The sequence below is a fragment of the Heterocephalus glaber genome, unplaced genomic scaffold, assembly GCF_053883595.1.
Source record: "Heterocephalus glaber isolate CG9 unplaced genomic scaffold, H.glaber_assembly_v1.0 deba00001452, whole genome shotgun sequence".
NCBI lineage: Eukaryota > Metazoa > Chordata > Mammalia > Rodentia > Bathyergidae > Heterocephalus > Heterocephalus glaber.
Genome location: NW_028258302.1, coordinates 20,347,910 through 20,368,398, shown reverse-complemented (window position 1 = coordinate 20,368,398; position 20,489 = coordinate 20,347,910). Strand labels below are relative to the sequence as shown.

Sequence of the window (20,489 nt, the reverse complement as noted above, 5' to 3'; positions counted from 1 at the left end):
GAGACAGTGGAGGTGACCGAAGTATTAGTATATGTGCTGCCAAAGTAAGCACTAACTCAGGGATTAAAACTGGCACTATATGTACAGCAAACTGTAAATAAAGGCATTACATAATTTAATACACAGAAGTTCATTTTGTGTGGATTTAAAAAGGAATTCATTCAATCTATTCTAAGGAGTTCTGAGAACAGAATATATACAAAATGATGCAAAAAATTCAATTTCATTTCAAAAGACTCTAAAACAAGATGGATCTCTACATTATAGCTTAACAGAAATGAAGGCCTGCAGCCTGTATGTCCATCAACAGATGAATGGATAAAGAAAATGTGGTATTTATACACAGTGGAGTACTACTCTGCCATAAAGCTAAACCTGAGTCATTTGTTGGAAAATGGATGGACCTTAAGACCATATGTTAAGTTTATAAATCAGACACAAACTTAAATATCACGATTTCTCATATGTGAGAAGCCAAATTTTAAATAAAGAGCAAAATAAAAGATAGATAATAGGAAGTAGGGAGCTAGATCTTTCTCAGATGAGACGATCAAGAGATAAGGGGAGGGGAGGAAAAGGAGATAAAAAGGATATTAAAATGTGTTATGTACATGTACCAAATCCACATAAGAAATGTAAACATTATGTACTGCAAACATGTACTAATAAAAATTTTAAAAATAAGAAAAACGAAGGCCTGACAAGAGATGAAAACAATGTTCTATGAATTAGCACAGGATAGAGTTCATTATTGAGAATATAGAAATCATTTTTTAAAAAGGCAAATATGCATTTTATTCTGAACAACAGAAGTCTATCATGCAGGAGCCTGCTACACATGGTGATTACTTGCAAGAAGCACATAAACAGCAATTTCAAGGAAGAAAGTAGTGGGTTGTCCAGCATCTATGACGCTTTTAATACAAAAAACCATATATAGTCTTAAGCTGATATTTCTCCATATATTGATAAGGCAAGACAAGTTAAAATAATTAAAATGGTGCCATTACAACTCTAAAACAGTGTTAGGTTGTGCTCCTATTCTTACCTGGGTTTTAATATTTTCGGGATCCTCGGCTTGGCTATCTCGCTTTTGGCTTGGCTTCCAGGCATTCTCTGCCTTTTTTAAGTGCACATCTTCTTTTACAGAAACTGTGATGATCTTTCTGGGTTCCCTTCTCTGGCCAGGTTGAGACCTCCGTGGTCCAACATTCAACAACTAGGAGAAGAATATTAGATCTATTCAGAGTACTTAACATTTTAAACTGTGTGTGCTATGTTGTTCAAGTCAAGCCGGACGTTCACACCACACACTTCGAGATGCAAAGACTGGATAGTAGGCATGCAAGTTAGATGTGATCTTTTACTTCTGATGTGTAGGAAGGGAAGAAAAATAACTTCCAAATACCATCAATACAATGTTCTCTATCTCTACAATTTTTTGATCCTAAGGTACTAAATGGGACAAAATGATGAGAAATGTTATTTAATAAAGCTGTTGTTCCTAATAAGAACTATCCCTAACTAAAGCTCTACATTTTACTAGATGTGTAACTCTGAACTAGTCATTTCCAAAATTAGAAAAATTCACAGACAGTAATCATCAGTAACAAGGCTCTCTAAAAACTAAATTTTTAGGGCCGGGGATTTGGCTCAGTGGTGCTGCCACTTGCCTCACAAGCACAAGGTCCTGAGTTTGATCCCCAGTATAAAAATAAATAAATAAATAAAAAGCTAAATTTTACACTCCAGGGTAAAATGTAAATACAATCTTGCCACTAAAGTTCTCTGTACCACAGACATATACCCTTATTGCAGATCATATTGGATACCTCTGTATTTTCTAGGTCATAAATACTAATGTAAGTGCTTCTTACACTATAAATGACTGTCAACTAAATGACCCCCTGAAATTTGTCTTTCTCTCTTTTTAAACTCCCTGATCTTGCTTGATTTCTACTATACTCCCATTAATACCAGTATACATTAGCATCATAAACACAGAGTTATCATCAAATTAAGTATTGTTACTATAAGAGATAACAGAAGAAGTAAAAATACATTTTTGCCTATCAAACTATCCACAGCAGTTGCTATGTTAAATGGCTAAAAATCATTTTTCAATGTTAAACATTGGGTTCATACTAATCCTTGCTACTTCCCAGATCTGTTGCATGTTGATAACTTTTTTTCTGAAACCATTCTTTAAATGTCAAGCAAATATTATATATATATATATATATATATATATATATATATATATATATAAAATGGCTTTTTTAGATAGGGTCTCACTATGTAGTTCAGGCTGGCCTTGAACTTGTGGCACCCCTCCTGCCTCAGCCTCCCATGTGCTGGGATTACAGGAGTGCACCACCACACCCAGCTGCCATTATAAAATAAGAGGAAACAAAAATCTTCACAAGATGGACCAGAATCACATCTCACTAATACTCTAACCCTTTAGAATTTATACAAAGCTTCAGAAAAGTAAAGACTTAAATGTCATGCTTTCATAAAAGATATTTCTAGGAAGACATGGTTGGAGTACCTAAGCTATTACACATTTAGAAGCCTTTACACATCAATCATTCTCAGAATTAGTCCCTTATACAAAACCATCTGCAATTAAAAATGGCAATGTCAAGAATGCATCAGGGCTAACAGTCTCAATTTCTGGGAAATTCACATGAATCCTGTCAAATGTATTCAGTTAAGGATACAATATTGATGATGTGATTTCAGACTTTTTGGTAAAATGAAAAAAACAGGTTATATAAACACAAAAGAATCAGACACTAAAGATTGGAAAACTGCCAACAAGAGTTGCTAAGCCAGACAGGACTATTATAAGATTATTTATTTGTTTATTTACTTAGGTACCAGTGATCAAACTCAGGATCTTGCGCTTGCAAGCAGGTGGTGGCACCACTGAGCTAAATCTTTGGTCCAAGAATATTTATTTATAATTGAAACTTTGATATGGCAGCTCAGACCAAATAATGCTGTTAAGAAAATGTAGCAGGGGAAGGAAGCTCCCCTGCCGCCATCCCATGCTCCTAGGGCAGAGAAGATGAGCTGGTCCCAGCACCTGGAAGGAAGCTCCCCCCCTACCATCCCAAGCTCCTAGGGCAGAGAAGGTGAGCTGGTCCCAGCACCTGCAAGGAAGATCCCCCACCACCGCCATCCCAAGCTCCTGGGACAGAGCAGCTGAGCCAGTCTCAGTGCCCGGAAGGAAGCTCCCCTGCCACCATCCCAAGCTCCTAGGTCAGAGAAGGTGAGCCGCGTGGGTGCCAGAAGCAACACCCGACACCCCCCCCACCCACCGTGGACATGAGAAGACACATAAACAAGCCTCAAAAACAGACTTCTGGATCACCTGCAGAAACCCCAAAGGGAAATGAGATGGAACAATCTGATACTCAACCACCTGGACTCTCTGAACTGGCAACAAAAGAGGATCTGGGAAAAATGAAATCAGAAATAATTACTCAGATAACAGCAAAGATTGTGCTCATGGTGCAAGACATGCTTAATAAATCTAGAGAGAACACATAAAAAAATAGAGGATCTGAGGAACATGATGGAATCCCAACATAGGAAACAAATGGAATCCATAAAACAGATACAAACAGATTTCCAAGAGATTAAAAACTCCATCGAAAGTCTGTGCAGCAGAATGAACCAATGTGAGGATAGAATTTCACATACAGAAGAAAAGATTGCAATTAGTGACCAGGAAAAGAAAAATTGCTTTAAAATTGTAAGGGACCAAAAGAAATCAATCCAGCAGCTGCTAGATGATGCAAAGAAGAATAACATAAGACTGACTGGAGTCAATGAAGAAAGAAGAGAGAGTGCAGATGACATAAAAAAACTCTTCACAGAAGTGATGGCAGAAAACTTCCCATGCAGGGGGAAAGAACCTGACATACAGATAAGTGAGGCATATAGAACTCCAGCTAGCCTTGATCAAAAAAAATCTACACATAGGCATATAATAGTTAGGATTCCAGAAATCCAAAAGAACAAAATCCTACAAGCAGTGAGAGAAAAGAAACAAATCACATACAAAGGAAAGCCCATCAGAATCACGGCACACTTCTCAATGCAAACCCTCAAGGCAAGAAGAGCTTGGAGTGATGTATTTCAAGCCCTAATGGAAAACAGCCTCCAACCCAGATTGATGTACTCTGCAAAACTATCTTTGAAAATTGATGGAGAAATAAGACACTTTCATGATACAGAACACCTCAGAAACTTCATGAATATCAAACCAGCACTCCAAAAAATTTTAGACAATACCCTTGGAAAAGACAATGAGGATCACAACCCCAGGAAACCCAGCAGAATGAATCCATTGGGTGTGACAAATTAAACGCAAAAGGGGAGAATCCAACAAAAAGAAAAAGTCATGACAAGGCTTTTAAAACTTTTAACTTCATCTTCCTAATGAATGTATAATTCAATCTTGTTATTGTACTGATTAGTATTTTTCTGATTCTAGAGTTGCACACCTTTCCTTGTGCTATACTGGCTATTTATCATCTTCTTATGTCTACTTTTTAATTGGGTTGTCTATTAATGAGCTCTAAGAATTCTTTATATATTCTGCTCATAGGTTATATGCATTGTAAATATGGTCTGTTTAAGGACTACTTTTTATTTTAATGATGTCATTTAAAGTTCTAAATTTTGATGGAATCTCATTAATCAGTTTTTTTCTTTTATACATCATGTCTTTTGTACCCTAGGTAGTTCTTGCCTATCCTGAATTCAAAAACATTTTCCCTTATAATTTCTTCTTAAAGTTTTATACTTTTAGGCTTTCATATTTAGGTTCATAGATAACTTCAAGTTATTTTCATGTATGGAAATAAAGGGTTGAGGTTAATTTTTTATATACGGATACCAGGTGTTCTAGTGCCGTTTGCTGAAGACACTATCTCTTCCTCGGCTCTTGAATTAAGTTTATATTCTATAAAATGCTAAAGTTAAATAATCTTTCAAAACTCAGTGGACCATATATGTGTGGTTCTATTTCTAGATTCTCTGTTTTATTCAAATGATCTATATGTCTTTCCTTACACCAACACTGCCTTGGCTACTGTAGCTTTGGATGAAGTCTTAAAATTAGGTACTAAACGTCTTCCAAAACTTTTTTTTTTTTTTAACTTTTCTAGGTCCTTTGTACTCCTACATAACTTTTAAATTTCAATATCCAGTTCTTCATTTATAGCAAGTATACACAGACCTGAATTTTTATATATACCTTGTGTTTTCTAATCCTGCTAAATTCAAATACAAGTTCTAGGGGCTCCTAGAGATTTCTTAGTTTTTTCTCTGTAAATGATCATTTCATCTACATATAAAGATTTTGCTTCTACCTTGCCAATTCTATTCTAATTGTGTCATTTTATTGCCAGACTATTTTGGTGGGGCCTATGTTTCAAAGTTTAATGGTCAGATAAAGAGTAAGCATATCTGCCCTTGTTCCCCACCTTAAGGAGAAAGCACTGTATCTTCTCCATTCATATAAGGCGTTCTCGCTGGATGTATGGAGTACATGTCTTTAATCTGTTGAGAAGGTTCTGTTCTACTTCTGGTCTCCTGATAGCTTTTACCATGACTGTAGAATTTAGTCCAATACTTTTTCTCCAACTACTGACAGAATCATATGGCTTTTTCCTTTCCTCTGTTAAAATTATGACTTTTGAGGGTGGATCTTCCAATGCTGAACCAACACTGCCATCCCTATAACAAAACCACTTTCTACATACGGCCAGATCTGACTTTTTTGTTTTTTTGGTACCTGGGATCGAACTTGGGTCCTTGCGCTTGCGAGGTAGGCACCAGAACCACTGAGCTAAATCCCCGGCCCTCAGATCTGACTTCTAATAGTTTGTTTTGTTAAACAAATTTCTATCTATGTTCATACTTTTTTCTTCTATTATCTTTATCCAGTTTTGGGATTAGCACAATGTTGATTTCCTAAAATGAGGGGAGAAATATTCCTTCTTTTTTCTGCTTTAATCGTTTGATATAATTTATCAGTTAAAATGTGTATGAGCCTGCTGTTGTCATATAGGTAGGTTTTCAAGCTACGAATATACTTTCTTTAATAGGTGCTATTCAAATTTTATATTTCCTCCAGAGTTAGTTTCATTAATTTATCTTCCAAGGTACTTCTTAGACGTTGTCAAATTTATTTCCAAAAAGATTTTTGTAATATGCTTTCTATATCCTTTTAAATTCTGTAAAATCTGTGGTAATGTCTCCTAGATATCAATATTGTAATTTAAAAAATATATTTGATATTGTATAACAGGAAGAAAAGGTCTAAAAGAGCAGGGGAAGTGGGAGGGGTCGGGGAAAGGAAAAAAGGGAAAAGAAAAAATATGAGAAAAGGAAAAAATGGAAACAAAGCCTTTGCAAATAGGGAAGGGTGGAGGGAGTGAAGGGAGGGCAAAGGAAGGGAAAAAAAAAAGAACCAAGATACTCATGTAACGATACAAGATCCCAATGATGAATGTAACTGTATTTTATACCTAAAATGTACCAATAAACTTAATGGGAAAAAAAAAGAAAATGTAGCAGGGCCGGGGATTTAGCTCAGTGGTTCCGCTGCCTGTCTCACAAGCGCAAGGACCTGAGTTCGATCCCTGGTACCAAAAAGAAAAAAAAAGAAAATTCAGCAATCCAAGTACTGTCTACAGTTGACTGCTATCTTGTATGAGTAAATTTATTTTTCAATGCTTGCATACAGCTCAAGTAAGCAATTAGAAGACATTTAATTCACACACTGCCACATAAAATTTGTGAAAATAATGTATCTAGATGTAATGAAAGTAAAGTATGTCAAAACCATCTAACTGTTGTAGTCATAAAATGTCTAAAAATCTGCAAACAATAATGAATATATCTTGGAGGTATCTTTTCATCTGACCCCACACAAGTATGTGTGATGTCAAACGAGAATCAGAGAAGTAAGAAAAATTAACGAAATACTTAATAACAAAGCTTCAAAGAAAAACACTTGGAAAGCTAATTGATAAAGTGTTAGTCTAAGATAAAACAGCTGAAATTATAACCCACATAGAAACTCGAGACAAATTTTAAAATTTTATTTGTATTACTAGGCACATAGAAAGTAAATTCTGTTCTCAAATACTTATCTAAGTATTCTGAGTCCTAAATAGATTTGCTATGCTTTTAAACCCTTAAAATGCTTAATTAATTAATCTCTGTGGGAATGAGGACACTGTCTGGCCACTGGTGTTGGCCTGGAAGGACTGTTGCACAGTGGAAAAAACAGCTAGATTTAGCAAATATAAGAAGTAGACTCTTGGGCTGGGGATTTAGCTCAGTGAGTGGTTCCACCGCTTACCTTGCAAATGCAAGGACCTGAGTTCAATCCCCGATACCACACACACACACAAAAAGAAGACTCTTGGGACTAGAAAAGCATTTCAGTATTATTGGAGAACAGTTTAGTAGGTTAGAAACAACATATGATGCTGAAGAAGGTGTTTGTGGCAGCTGATGTGTTAGTTTATTGGTACACTTTTTAAACAATTTTTTTCTCAGTACTGGGGATCGAACTCAGGACCTTGCACTTGTGAGGCAGGCTCGGTGCCACTGAGCTAAAGCCTTGGCCCTGATGTGGTAGTTTAGAAAGAAACTTCTAAAGAGATGTAAAGTGAGAAGATTTTGTGATCATTCACATAGAAGAGTAATAATGCTCAGAAGCTTTTGAGAAAGATTATTCTGACTATACTGTAGAAAAAATAAAAACTGAGGATTGGAAGAAAGTCTGGCATCAGCATGTCTCTAAGAAAGATGAGGAAGTTCTAACCTCTGGAATGCTTAAAGGAGCTACAACTTGCACACTGTCATCCACAGGTCTGCAATACCCCTTTGCTGCACAGATAGATAAGTTTTCTCTTGAGTACTGGGGATCAAAGCCAGGGGTGCTCTACCACTGAGCTACATCCCCAGCCTTTAAAAAATATTTTTTTAAAAATTGAGACAGGTGCTCACTAAATTAATCAGGTGGGACTCAAACTTGCAATGCTCCTGTCTCAAACCATCTCAGTGCTGGGATTACAGCATGTGCCACCATACTCAGCAATAATTTTAAAAATTAAACACACACATGCATGCACACAAGCATGTACTCAAAAGCAACAATCCCACAAAACTATGCAAAGTATCACCATCAATTGCAAAGGAGCGAAAGGAACCCTTAAAATTAAATGTGACATGTAGATTTTAACACTGCATGTTTTTAGTGTGGAAAACTTAATGTAAATCATAAAATTTATAGTATTCTCCCAAAGTAGTGTCCTATGGTAAATGACTTATTACTAAACAAACAAAAAAATCCCTAGAACACTGTGCTAAGAGTTTGGGAGTTTTTTTTCTTTTTGGTACTGGGGATCGAACGCAGGTCCTTGTGCTTGCACAGCAAGCAGTGAAACCACTGAGCTAAATCCCAGGCCCAATGTGCTAAGAGTTTTGGGACAAAGAAAAATAAATGAAGCCTGGTCTCCTTGCCCGAAGGACAGACTATCTTGACTGATAGGGAGAGGAAGAAGTGTAAGTATACTGTGCTCAGAAACTACATATATAATAATTAAAATAAAGTGTCAATATTTGGGGTTGACTAATGAAGCACAAGTTTTTTTCAGGTGAACCGAAGTTTAAATTCTTTTCTTACTCTCTCAATTTTCTAAATACATTAAATGACAAATTATACTCATTTCTGTTTTGGAATTTAACATACATTGTTCCCATCTCATTCACAGACTAAACTTGAGAAAACAGAATAAATACTGGAGATTAAACCCAGGGCCCCATGCATGATAGGCAAGGACTCCTCACTGAGCTACATCCTCAGCGCCTTTTATTTTTGGACAGGGTCTCACTAGATTGCCCAGAGTGGCTTTAAACTGGTGAAAATGGCTGGGATTACAGTCATGTGCTACCATACTCAACCACCCTAGTAATTTTTAAAGAAGACAGACAATACTTTTATAGAGAGAAGGATAGAGAATATGAACTCAGGAACTTCTCTGCCCTTAAGATTTTTATAACAGATCATATAATCTCAAAGTTTGTTACAATGAATATAAATGGAAACTGGGCACCCATGATGCACACCTGGAATTCCTACTACTTAGAAGCCGAGGCAGGAGGATCCCAATTTCGAGGCCAGCCTGGGTAACCAGTGAGACCTTGTCTCAAAATCAAAAGTAAAACAGACTAGGAATATAGCTCAATGGTAGAGTGGCCCCAAGTTCAATCCCTAGTACTACACACACACACACACACACACACGTAAATTTTTATTTCTAGTTCCACAACTCCTCTTAAGCATTTCTTACAGAGCACTTTCTGAGATGTTTGCAAACAGACTAAAATATCATTAGAACTGTCAATTAAAAATCCCAAAAATCTAGAGATGATAGTTCTTGGCATTTCCAACAGATATGTACTTTATTATCCAATGAAATGTTTGAAAATGTGTACATATCTGCATATAATATTTTGAAACAATTGGTATGTATTAAAAATATTTTGAAACAAATCAATTGCAGGAAAATTTTCACTGCAAGTTATGGCTATTTAAGTCTCACTATGGAGGGCCGGGGATTTAGCTCAGTGGTTCCGCTGCCTGCCCTGCAAGTGCAAGGACCCGAGTTTGACCCCTGGTACCAAAAAAAAAAAGTCTTACTATGGAGCCTATCTACAAGATTTTCATATGACTGAGAAGTAACTAATTTTTAGGCAACTGGTAAAAATAACTAAAGGTATAGAACTAGAAACTCTGAAGAGTTGGTTTCAAGGCTTATATCTAGATGTCCCCTCAATGCGCTCATAGGTGGGGCATTTGGGAGGTGAATGTAACTTGGGTGTGTGATATTGGATTACTCTAGTGATTGGTTTAGTATGGATCTGGGTGTGAATAATGAATTTACTGAAGAGAGATGACCCACCCTGGGTGTGGGTGGCAACAACCAAGAGGCTTGCAGCCTGGATGGAATAAAAAGAGAAAGCAGAAGAAAGGCTGCTGCTTCCTGCCTACCATGCCATGGACTGTTTCTCCTCTACCATGCCCCTATGCCACGCTGCCCTGCCTTGGAGCCAGCTCAATATGGACTGAAACCTCTACAAACTGTCAGCTGAAATAAACTTTCCTTCTTTAACTTGTGGGTATAAGGTATTTTGTCCCAGCAATGAGAAAGTAACTAAGATAGTTGGTGTACTGCTTTTTCTAAATGGTATCATTTTAAAATTTTTTTATATTAAACATTTATGCCTTATGATATGCCCATCTGAATTTATATCAATATACTAAGGTATAAATTGGTGCAACTAAGTGGAGAATGGCTGTTAGCAAGGGGAAAGGCTGGTAGCATAACTATTCACTTAAGGATTACACTATCAACATTACCCTAACAGATCACAATTTTACTTAACTACTTTTGACACAATAAAGCTACTTAACAATTTAAAATAATGATAGCTGATCTTTTGGCAGACATTAAAAATTCTACAGAATATCTCACTGCCAGTCATATTACTTTGAATATACCAGAATAACTAATTTATCTGATGTATACAGGCCTGTACATGAATGAGCAAACATAGTTTGATTTTACTTTCAAAATTCATTTTCTATTTTCAATATTTTAAGAGATGTGTCTTATTCTCAACTCACACCATTCCATTTTGTTATAACTAATAGAAAAACAATGGGGCCAGGAATTTAGCTCAGTGGTTTCGCTGCCTGCTGCGCAAACACAAGAACCCAAGTTTGATCCCCAGTACCAAAAAAAAAAAGAAAAACATTGAATAGACCAAGCTGTTAATAAAAAGTGACAATATGCACTGAAACAGGAGACATGACAATTCATGCTTTCTGTGACTGACAGATGAATAAAATTAAGCAATATAATAATAATAACCCCAGATGCTGTTATTCAGTGAACAATCAAAATGGCATCAACATTTCAAATGTTGGCAAAACAAAATTATTAACCAAACCAAAATGAAAGGTAATACAAATATATATTTAAACCATCAGAAAGGAAAATAATGCTAGAAAATAGTTTCTAGAAAGCTGCTTTCTAAGATTTTTTGGTAAGACGACTAAAGCTTTAGAAAAATTTTGGTATTTAGAAAAAATAGATGAAGGTTAAACTTTAAAACCATGCGTGTGCAAAGTATCATACACATGTGGAGGTCTAAAGATGATGATGTCCAATAAAGAATATGTTTCAAATTAGGGATGGTTCTTGTAGGTTTTGCAAAACCTCCAACACGCTGAAGGCATTCAAGTTCCTTGGGTCAGTGTTTAAATGCAGGCAAATAATCAAATAATTTAAATATTTACAAAGTGACATTCATTTTCAGACGGTGTAGTCTTATTTCAAAGCAGGTTTCAAAAGTTGCCATTCAAAAATAAAAAGGTGATGAAGAAATGGAGTCACCTTATATATAAAAATATTTTCACAAACATAAAATAAAATACTATTAACAAGGTGATCTGCAAATAAACAGCAAACCCCATGCTCCTCCAGATTTTAGAATGCTCTCTGTGCCATTCTAATTTAGGGGAAAAGACATATGCATATCACTAGCAACTTTCTCCATGCTTTCTGGAAGTCTTTAAAAAACATGGAAGAGGCAGAGGCTGCCGAATCCTGCACAGTGCAGTGTCCCAGAACAACTCCATTGCTGATGTCACTTCCACCACTTGAAGAGCCTGCCACTGGGTGTGTATGGCCAATTTGCAGTTTACCAATACTACTCTTTTACAGATGTCATGTGTTTACATTTTGACTTACAACCTATGGTAAACAAAAGCAAAACAAAAAATAACATCATAGACTATTGTTTGAAAAAAAGGATTCAGCGCACCCCTAGAGGCAGGCTCTTCAGGGGGGGATGCGACATTGCCAGTGGAGTGCAACTTGGGGCTTTGCTCTGTTCCAGAATTGGCAATCTATGCCTGCTCTGCACTTTGCATATCTGTAGAAACAAAGACAAAACAGATGACCATTAGCTGAATGTCATGAGAGATCTCCAGTAGAGCAGGCCACCTCAAAACAAAATAGGAATTTTACAAAGGTTGGTTCTATTTTTAAAACTATTTGAGGTCATTTCAACTGAAAAAATATGAAAACAGATCAAGAATAATGCAGACCAGCTTCTTTCAAGTAAAAAGGATTCAAATGTATCCTTTATTTGCTTTAATATGGAAGAGATCATTTTGGCTTCCTACTTCTCAATTACAGTAATCACTGAGTAAAGGTCACTCTCTTGCTATCTGACAAGATGTCATAGCTTCTGATACTTTTCTAACTAATGCAGTTGTAGGGAACATGCACTTACAGGTACACCTCTTCCACCAGGTGTCTGCCTTCCAAAATCTGCAAAGGCTGGAGTAAAGTCTGGTCCTCGAGGTAAAATCCGAGGATCCAGTGTTCGCACTGGCAATTTGGGTTGGTTGATCTGCATGAAAAAGCAAAGAAAAACTTAAAACACACATGTTCCCAAGCATTTGTTGCCAGGACAGTAACAAAGACTTTGAAAAGTCAGCAGAAACGGTGATTACTCGAATAAGTACAAATCCAAAATGATTACATGACAGCTTCTCCTGGATGAGCCTCAGAACTAATAAATAGGACAATGGTGTTTTGGTGCCCCGGGGGCTGATTAAGGCTTTAAATTTCTAAGGGAAGGCTACACACAATCAGCAGACTGGCTCACTAGCTACTTAGGACAAGAATGGCACAAGACAAGCAAACTATTTTGAGATCTTTGGAACTAGGATCAAATTGTGAAATTTTAAAAGAGGATACTCATCAAGACAGCAGAATACCTGGCTAGAGGAATCCTGCTATTGTTCATTTTGGTTTTAATGCTGTCAAACTTATGGTTAGAAAGCATGTATACTGAGCAGACAATAAGCCTCAAAGGAGATAATATTTCATGAAATTTCACTTTGCTTTGTTAATCTGAGATATCTGACTTTAGGCATATAATGTAACAGCAAAGCTAAGCCACTGAGCGAAAAATCAACTAATGAATGGCAATAGTCAGAAATCAAAAAGTAATAAGAGAGGTAGGAATATTTCCTAAGTGGATATGACATATGCACTCTAAAGTACTGAAATATCCTCAAAGTAGTACCACCAATTAATCATTTAACTATCCTTAAATCAGTACCTAACAAATAAGTACCTCAAATAAGACTTACATATGAGAGAAATAAGAAGGCCTGCTGCTACAGGAAAGTAAAATAACACAAATAAGATTAGTATAAGCACTGGTTGGATATGTTCATAAGAGAATTATTATTCTGTAAGATAACTTTAACATTTTAATAAGGGAAAAGTAGTTCATTTTCAAGAACACTTCCAGGGCTGAACACTTGCCTAGCATGCTTGCGGCTCTGGGTCTGAATTTTAGCACCAAAACCAAAACAAAACAAATTTTAAGCTTAGTCACTAGCAGTGGTTCATCTTTAATTTACCTGTAATTACTTAAGCAAATACACACCTGGCCTTTACTCCTTTTGATTTTTTTTTTTTTAACTTTTCATAATGGTTCTGCAGTTTGAACTGCAGGTTTCTTTTCTTTTTTGGTACATTTTAGGTATACAATATAATGACATTCATCATTGGAAATTTGCACCTTTACATAATCTCTCTTGGTTCTTATTGTTTTCCCCATTCCCCTGCCCTCCCTTCAACCCCACCATCCCTCCCTATTTACAAAGACTTTGTTTCCATTTTTTCATTTTCTCTACTCCTTTTGATTTAATAAACACTAACTGTACTAATTTTTCTGTGAGCATCATTAAGACCACATGTAGAGAAAGGATGCTTATCTATTATTATATGCACAGGGTTGGGAAATTTAACCACTGGAAGTAACTCTTAGGAAAAATTTGAGCTATGTATTATTTGAACTATGTTGATTCCCACTTATGTTTGACCTACCAAATACCTTCCTAACCCTCAGACCTGTCCTCAATGCTACTGTACTTCCATAATGAAATTTTCCAAAGATGGAGAAAGAACTCCCTATCAATCAAACCATGTTTCCTCCAACAAACAATTTTTACTCTATCACTAGTAAACAGCAATAATAAGCAGATAAATTAAAATTTTAACAATCATTACTCATATGGGTCCCAACATTACTCTAACTTATAATAAACCAAAAACCCAACAGTGTTTTAGGAAAATTTGATTCTTAAACATTATGTATTTTTATTCAAATGCTATGTGATCCTAAAAATTGCACATACTTCACTGATAGTTACAATCAGCTCCCACCCAAAGGCTTAGCTTTCTCAGAGTATTCAGCTTACCTTGTCAAGAACCACATCACTGATAGGAGGTAAGCCCTCTGGTTTTTGGATACAAGCTGGCATAAACTGGAAGTCCAGCAGAAAATCCCTGTCATACTGTTTCTTGCTTTCATTATGAGGAGGCTTCCAGGATTCTACAAGAACGATATGGGCAGACAACGTTTTGTATAAACTAAATTCCAATATGTACTTTATCTTCCCATGAACAGCAACAACAAAAATACTGAGTTGCAGTTAGAAAATATCCTGTAAATATTTTAAAGTACCATTGTTCTTTCTTCTCCCTTTCTGGATTTCTTTGGAAAGAAACAAGCTGAAGCAAGTAGAAACTACTTCATATAGAAAGTATATTCATACTAAGCAAGCTTTTGGCCAATTACATATAACAGTCTTCATTAAAAAAAACCATCAAACCTTTAAATATCTCAGGAATAATAAGGGATTTGACAAAACCCTTGGCTTTAGGGGAAACAAGGGTACTTTATTTACATGGAGATGTTTTATTTTATCTGATTTTTTGTTGTTGTTTTTTTGAGACAGGGTCTCGCTATGTAGCCCAGGCTGGTCTCCCAAGCACTGGGATTACAGGTGTATGTGACCACGCCTGGCTGGAAATGCTTTTTAAAGAAAAAAAATAGGACAAAAACGAAAAACTTATTGAAGATAATGAAATCAAGTTTTCCCCCATGCTAGGGATTGACTGAACATAGGGCCTAGCAAGCACTCTACTACTGAACTACTACCCTGGCCCCTTAAGCAGCGAGATGAAGGATTTTCAACTCTGGCTGAAGTTAAGTTGGCTAAGGTTTAGTTTTCCGGGAACACATTTTAGAGTCTTTTTCTAAATATCCTGACTCTCAAAGTATTCTCAGCTAATGAATTTTAGTTTATGTTTTGCAATAGGAGTTACCTTGCTACTAAAATTGGAGAACTTCTATATGAAATTTTATTGGATAATAAAAAGCCATGATTTTTTTTTCTTTTAATTGACAAAATTCAAAATCAGGCCTCAGATCACCTTATGATAGCACACTGGATCCTCCCTATATTAGTAGTTCCAATTGTGTAGTGTAGGTTATAGATCCACTAATGGTCTGTGAGAATTTGAAGACACTGCCAACCAAATCCTTATTACTTTGTTATATTTACTGAAAAGTAGCAGCTTGTTGGGACCTCAACTTTCAACTGCCTTTTCCAACCACTGCTATTAGATATTGTATTATGGGGTAAAAGGCAGTTAGTTGGTCAGTTTTAGTTGGGGACTCTAATTGTGCACATTTCCCTTGTAAAATTGAATGATATGGTGGGGGATTTAGCTCAGTGGTTCCGCCGCCTGCCTCGAAAGTGCAAGGACCCAAGTTCGATCCCCAGTACCAAAAAAAACAAAAACAAAAACAAAAAAAACCCCTGAATGATAAAAACGTATAATTTACGTAGTGGGCCAGGGATTTAGCTAAGTGGCACCGCACTTGCCTCACAACTGCAAGGTCCTGAGTTCGATTCCTGGTACCAAAAAAAAGTATAATTTACAGAGTCTTAAAAAACGACAACAGAGGGCGGGGGATTTAGCTCAGTGGTTCTGCTGCTTGCCCCGCAAGAGCAAGGACCCAAGTTCGATCCCCAGTACCCAAAACAAAAACAAACAACCAACCAAAAAAAAAAAATGACAACAGGGGCGAGGAATTAGCTCAGTGGTGCCACTGCCTGCCTTGCAAGTGCAAGGTCCTGAGTTCAAGTGTTGGTACAAAACAAAAAAACAGTGCCTCAATTTCCTGAATAAAGATTGGTGGTGATCTGTTACAAGTCTAGATTAAGAAAAACAATTTCAAAATGAGTCCTAAAGTTAGAAAAAAAGTGTAGAAAAATTGCATGAAATGGGAACTAGTGTAATTTTACAATTAAAAAAAAGCTCACTAACAGTGTATTGGTAGTGAAAAGATTAGTTTGTCAAGGTGGTATATATGTATAGATCAGTGGTTTTCAAACATTTCAGACTGCAAACTCATAAACTGAAATAAGTTTCCTAAAACAATATCTACACTTACTACAAATTATGCACTGAAATTTCTTATTATATTCTCATTTTTAAAAATATCGGTTTTCCCCTATTAAACGTATTAAAACAGCAGTTTGAAAAACAGTGGTCTATTTTTTAAGTCTGACATTTTACACTTAAACTTTACCTCTTGCAAAAATTACTTTAGATTTGGCAGAAGAAAATTTTTTTACTTGAACCAACTTTCTATCAAAGAAACCACCCTTTCCCCACATATCCACACCAAATCTAATTACAAATCTCAATCAATCATGGCTTATGGTACATTGGGAAAGAAACATTTGTTTTCTTTTTCAGTGCTGGGGATCAAACTCAAGACCTTGTGCATGCTAGGCAAATGTTCAGACAGTAATAGCTCAGCGGAGACCAGAGGTTTAATGCATTTGATGGTATCTTAAAATGAAAGATACTCCAGAGTTTACCATACATTTCACAGGGAACCTCCTACACTACAGGTATTCAATCATTCAGTCATACTGTCTGGCTGATTTGTATGAGAGTTCAGTTCTACTGAGTAATTTGTATCAACAAACTGAGTTCAAAGCCTGTGAAATGACTACTACGGACATGGTCGTATCCATAATAGTCTTATAATGAATAAAATTAAATTTCTTTTACTGAATTCCAACATCCTAGCACTGACAGATTCCCTCTGTCGGCTGGCCTTCCAGTGTCAGTGTAGGTCCTGGAGTAGTAGCATCAGGTATCATTTCTGCCAACACAGAATGCTCTGGATTTGCTAGTCACTAATTTATGCTTGCTGATCTAGTCTGTAAAAATTATATTGTCATGATCCAGCATCTCTGTAAGGAGGCAAACTTTCTAAGGTTCCAGCAGAGTGAAGGGAAGAAGGAAAGGAGGACACAAGACAGCAGGGATAAACATACCTGGTTTAAATGGGATTATGATCCCATCACCAGAACTATCAGTGGAGCCTGAATTAGCATCTACTCCTTCACTCTCAGAAATACTCTCAGCACCGTTATGCACAGGCTCAGCTTCTTCTCCATTTTCTTCCACAGCTTTCACCTTTTTTATGTCAGAGAGGTCTCCCTCAGGATGAAACCGTTGGCTCATTTTATCTTGTTCAGATTCAAGTATTCTGTCAATTGAAAACTCCTCTTCAGCTTTAGGCTAAAGCGTAAGTGAACACAGAAATTACATTTTTTCTCACACATGGAAATATCCATAAAATTCTATACTTACCTTCTCAAAATCATAAGAAAACATGTCACACAGGATAAAAATGTCTGTGTTCAGCTTATGGTACTAAAATGGTAGGTTTTAAAAAATCATTTTACTGGGGGCCGGGATTTAGCTCAGTGGTTTCGCCGCCTGCTGCACAAGCGCAAGGATCAGAGTTCAATCCCCAGTAAATCATTTTACTCATTTCACCACCTGGGATAAGGCAAACAATTCAATGACTACTGAAATGGTTTGACATGTAACTAATGAAATCTAAATGTACCAACAGTTAGAATGGGGCCGGGGATTTTGCTCAGTGGTGCTGGCGCCTGCCTCACAAGTGCAAGGTTCTGAGTTCGATATCTGGTGCAAAAAACAAAAAAACAAAAACAAAACCACACTAGTTAATCCTTGGAACTCGATGGACCTGAATGAAGCCTAGACAGAAATCTAAAACAAGCACTCCTCCTGTCACTAGAGCTCTACAAATATAAAAAGAAACACTACAGAGTGTATTTTTGTGCTGTAGCTATGAAATGGAGAGTTTAGAGAATACTTTTAAATGTCTAAGTCCTAATAAAGCTGACCACATCTCATTTTACAAAGAGGCCACTTGTTAGTTTAAAATCTACTTTGCACATTTTTTTTTCGGTACTGGAGAATGAACTCGGGACTTTGAGCTTGAGAGGCAGGTGGTGGAACCACTGAGGTAAATCCCTGGCCCTTGCACATTAGTTTTTAGACTTCTTTGAGGCTACACAGTAAATATGTGCATACACATAGACGGCTAGAAAAAAAAAATCATTAAAAAAGCTCAAAATATATCTCCCTAGGGAAAAACCTGGGTTCAAATGTATCAAGTCTATTTTCAAACTGAAGTTATTTTTCAGATTAGTTTTTACTGTCTTCTTGTCAGATATCAAAAATGGCTTTAGAAGGTCCTCATGGGCCTTCAGAAGTGCTGAAGCAAAGTTCTCTGAAATTTAAGTTTCTTTTTCATGAAAAGTAGCACTCTGAAGACAGTTCTGGAACAAGTACTTGGGGAAAGAGGAATTCCACTTGATACTTTCATGCTAGAAGAGTCAAAAATTCAGGCTGGTCCAATAGAGCATTGTTTAAAAGTGTCCTATATCCTGGGAGACAGTTCATTCCAACTGCTTTATGAAAAACAATTTTTTTTAATTGTAGTGACAAATCTTACTTTGTTACTTAAGATAACTATTTTAACAAATACAAATAAATACTAGTAAATTTATATCATACATCAGCTCACAGAGAAAAAACACTAAATTTTGAAATGTTATTAGTAGAAGTAGATGGTTAAAGCCCTGATTCCGTAATGGAAGTAAGAAGTTCAGGGAAATACACACAAATGCCCATGGGAAGACAGGGTATGGAAAATACAGAAAGAAAGGCATAAAATTTCAAGAAATGAAAGTCAGGAAACAATTTTTTCTTGTAAAACATAGCAGAAAGTAGTCATATTCTAAACTTTGAGTAAAATGGATCTGCTGAAATTGAATCATGAATCAGCAACCTCACTTTTAAAAATTACAAAAAAGTATAAAAGTACAAAAAATTATACTGTTATAGTCTAAATGGACTCATAATGACCTTGAAATACATAGGATTAAGCACAGATCATCAAAAAAGCCCTCTCCCCTCTTCCCTGAGAAAGGGTCTCATCACATGTTACTCAGGCTACCCTGGAACTAATGGACTCAAGTGATCCTCTTGCCTCAGTCTAAGCTAAAGGTCCACTTTTTTTTTTTCTTTAGTACCAGGGATCAAACTCTGGACCTTGCGCTTGCAAGGCAGGTGATGGAACCACTGAGCTAAATCCCCGGCTCCTAAAGGTCCAATTTTTACTACACTACTCTAACTTCACATAGCAAGATCTTTAATAATTTGAGGCATAAATAAATGGTACTAAAGAACAGGAAAATTATATAATGATGTACACTTCTTCAGATCTTATAAAATGTAGAAAAAATTAGGAAAATTTATTGAGTTCTCAGTATCTAAAACCAGTAACAACACAGAGAGAGGCTGTATTACTTGGAAATTCAATTTCTCACTGTAGAAAGAAGCATAAACAATCTTGTCAGAAGAATAACAAGCCATAATTCAGAGAACACAGAAACACTGAAGAGTGTGAGGCACAGTATGAGGAATATTTAAAAGGAAATAGAAAAATTAAATGTACATGATTATTTTTCTTTCTGAAGGGTGAAATCATATCAAACCAGTCTGAAAGTATAACAATTTCTAAATTGTTTATTCAGAAAACCAGATTGGAGACAAAGAGCACCTCCTTGACTGTATGACCAAGGTGAACCTTTTATAAGAAACTGTTACCAAGATACTCATGTAATGGTACAAGATCCCAATGATGAATGTAACTGTATTTTATACCTAAAATGTACCAATAAACTTAATGGGGGAAAAAAAAGATAATTTTAAGAGAAAATATTAGCAAAGCTCTGTTATCAAGGAAAAGAAAAAGAAAAGAAACTGTTAAAAAAGAAGTTACAGGGGCTGGGGATTTAGCTCAGTGGTTTCACCACCTGCTGCACAAGCTCAAGGACCCGAGTTCGATTCCCCGTACCAAAAAAAAAAAAGTTACACTGTTTGCATACTTTAATAGTGTGTTTTTAAAGCACATGAAAATCAGAGAATTGAATGAAATGAAGGACTGAAGACTAATAAAATCTTCTAAAAATTTTAAATAAATTTTAAGATGTCTCAATCAGCAATTTTATTTAATTTATTTGCAGTGCTAAGAGGCAACCACCCATTTAAAAATAAATCAACCTTTTACTACTTTTCTAGGCTACAGTTTATAGGGTGTGCCTAAAACAA

General features: G+C 36.2%; 1 protein-coding gene across 27 annotated transcripts in view; it reads right to left on the bottom strand.

Moving 5' to 3' along the window:
* Nucleotides 1-20,489, bottom strand: part of Eif4g3 (eukaryotic translation initiation factor 4 gamma 3) — a 363,950-nt gene that overhangs the window by 86,567 nt on the left and 256,894 nt on the right. For 18 of the 27 annotated variants that reach the window (XR_002396957.2, XM_021262986.2, XM_021262987.2 and 15 more), the window contains 5 exons: nt 17,330-17,576; nt 14,387-14,520; nt 12,400-12,519; nt 11,926-12,036; nt 1,049-1,219 (listed from right to left, as the gene is read on the bottom strand). Coding sequence is in view for 26 of the 27 variants with exons in the window: in XM_021262986.2 (XP_021118645.2) it covers nt 1,049-1,219; nt 11,926-12,036; nt 12,400-12,519; nt 14,387-14,520; nt 17,330-17,576 (783 nt within the window). In the remaining variant the exon portion in view is untranslated. The remainder of the gene's footprint in view (nt 1-1,048; nt 1,220-11,925; nt 12,037-12,399; nt 12,520-14,386; nt 14,521-17,329; nt 17,577-20,489) is intronic. The other 9 variants (XM_021262991.2, XM_021262992.2, XM_087215039.1 and 6 more) reach the window with 1 other exon arrangement.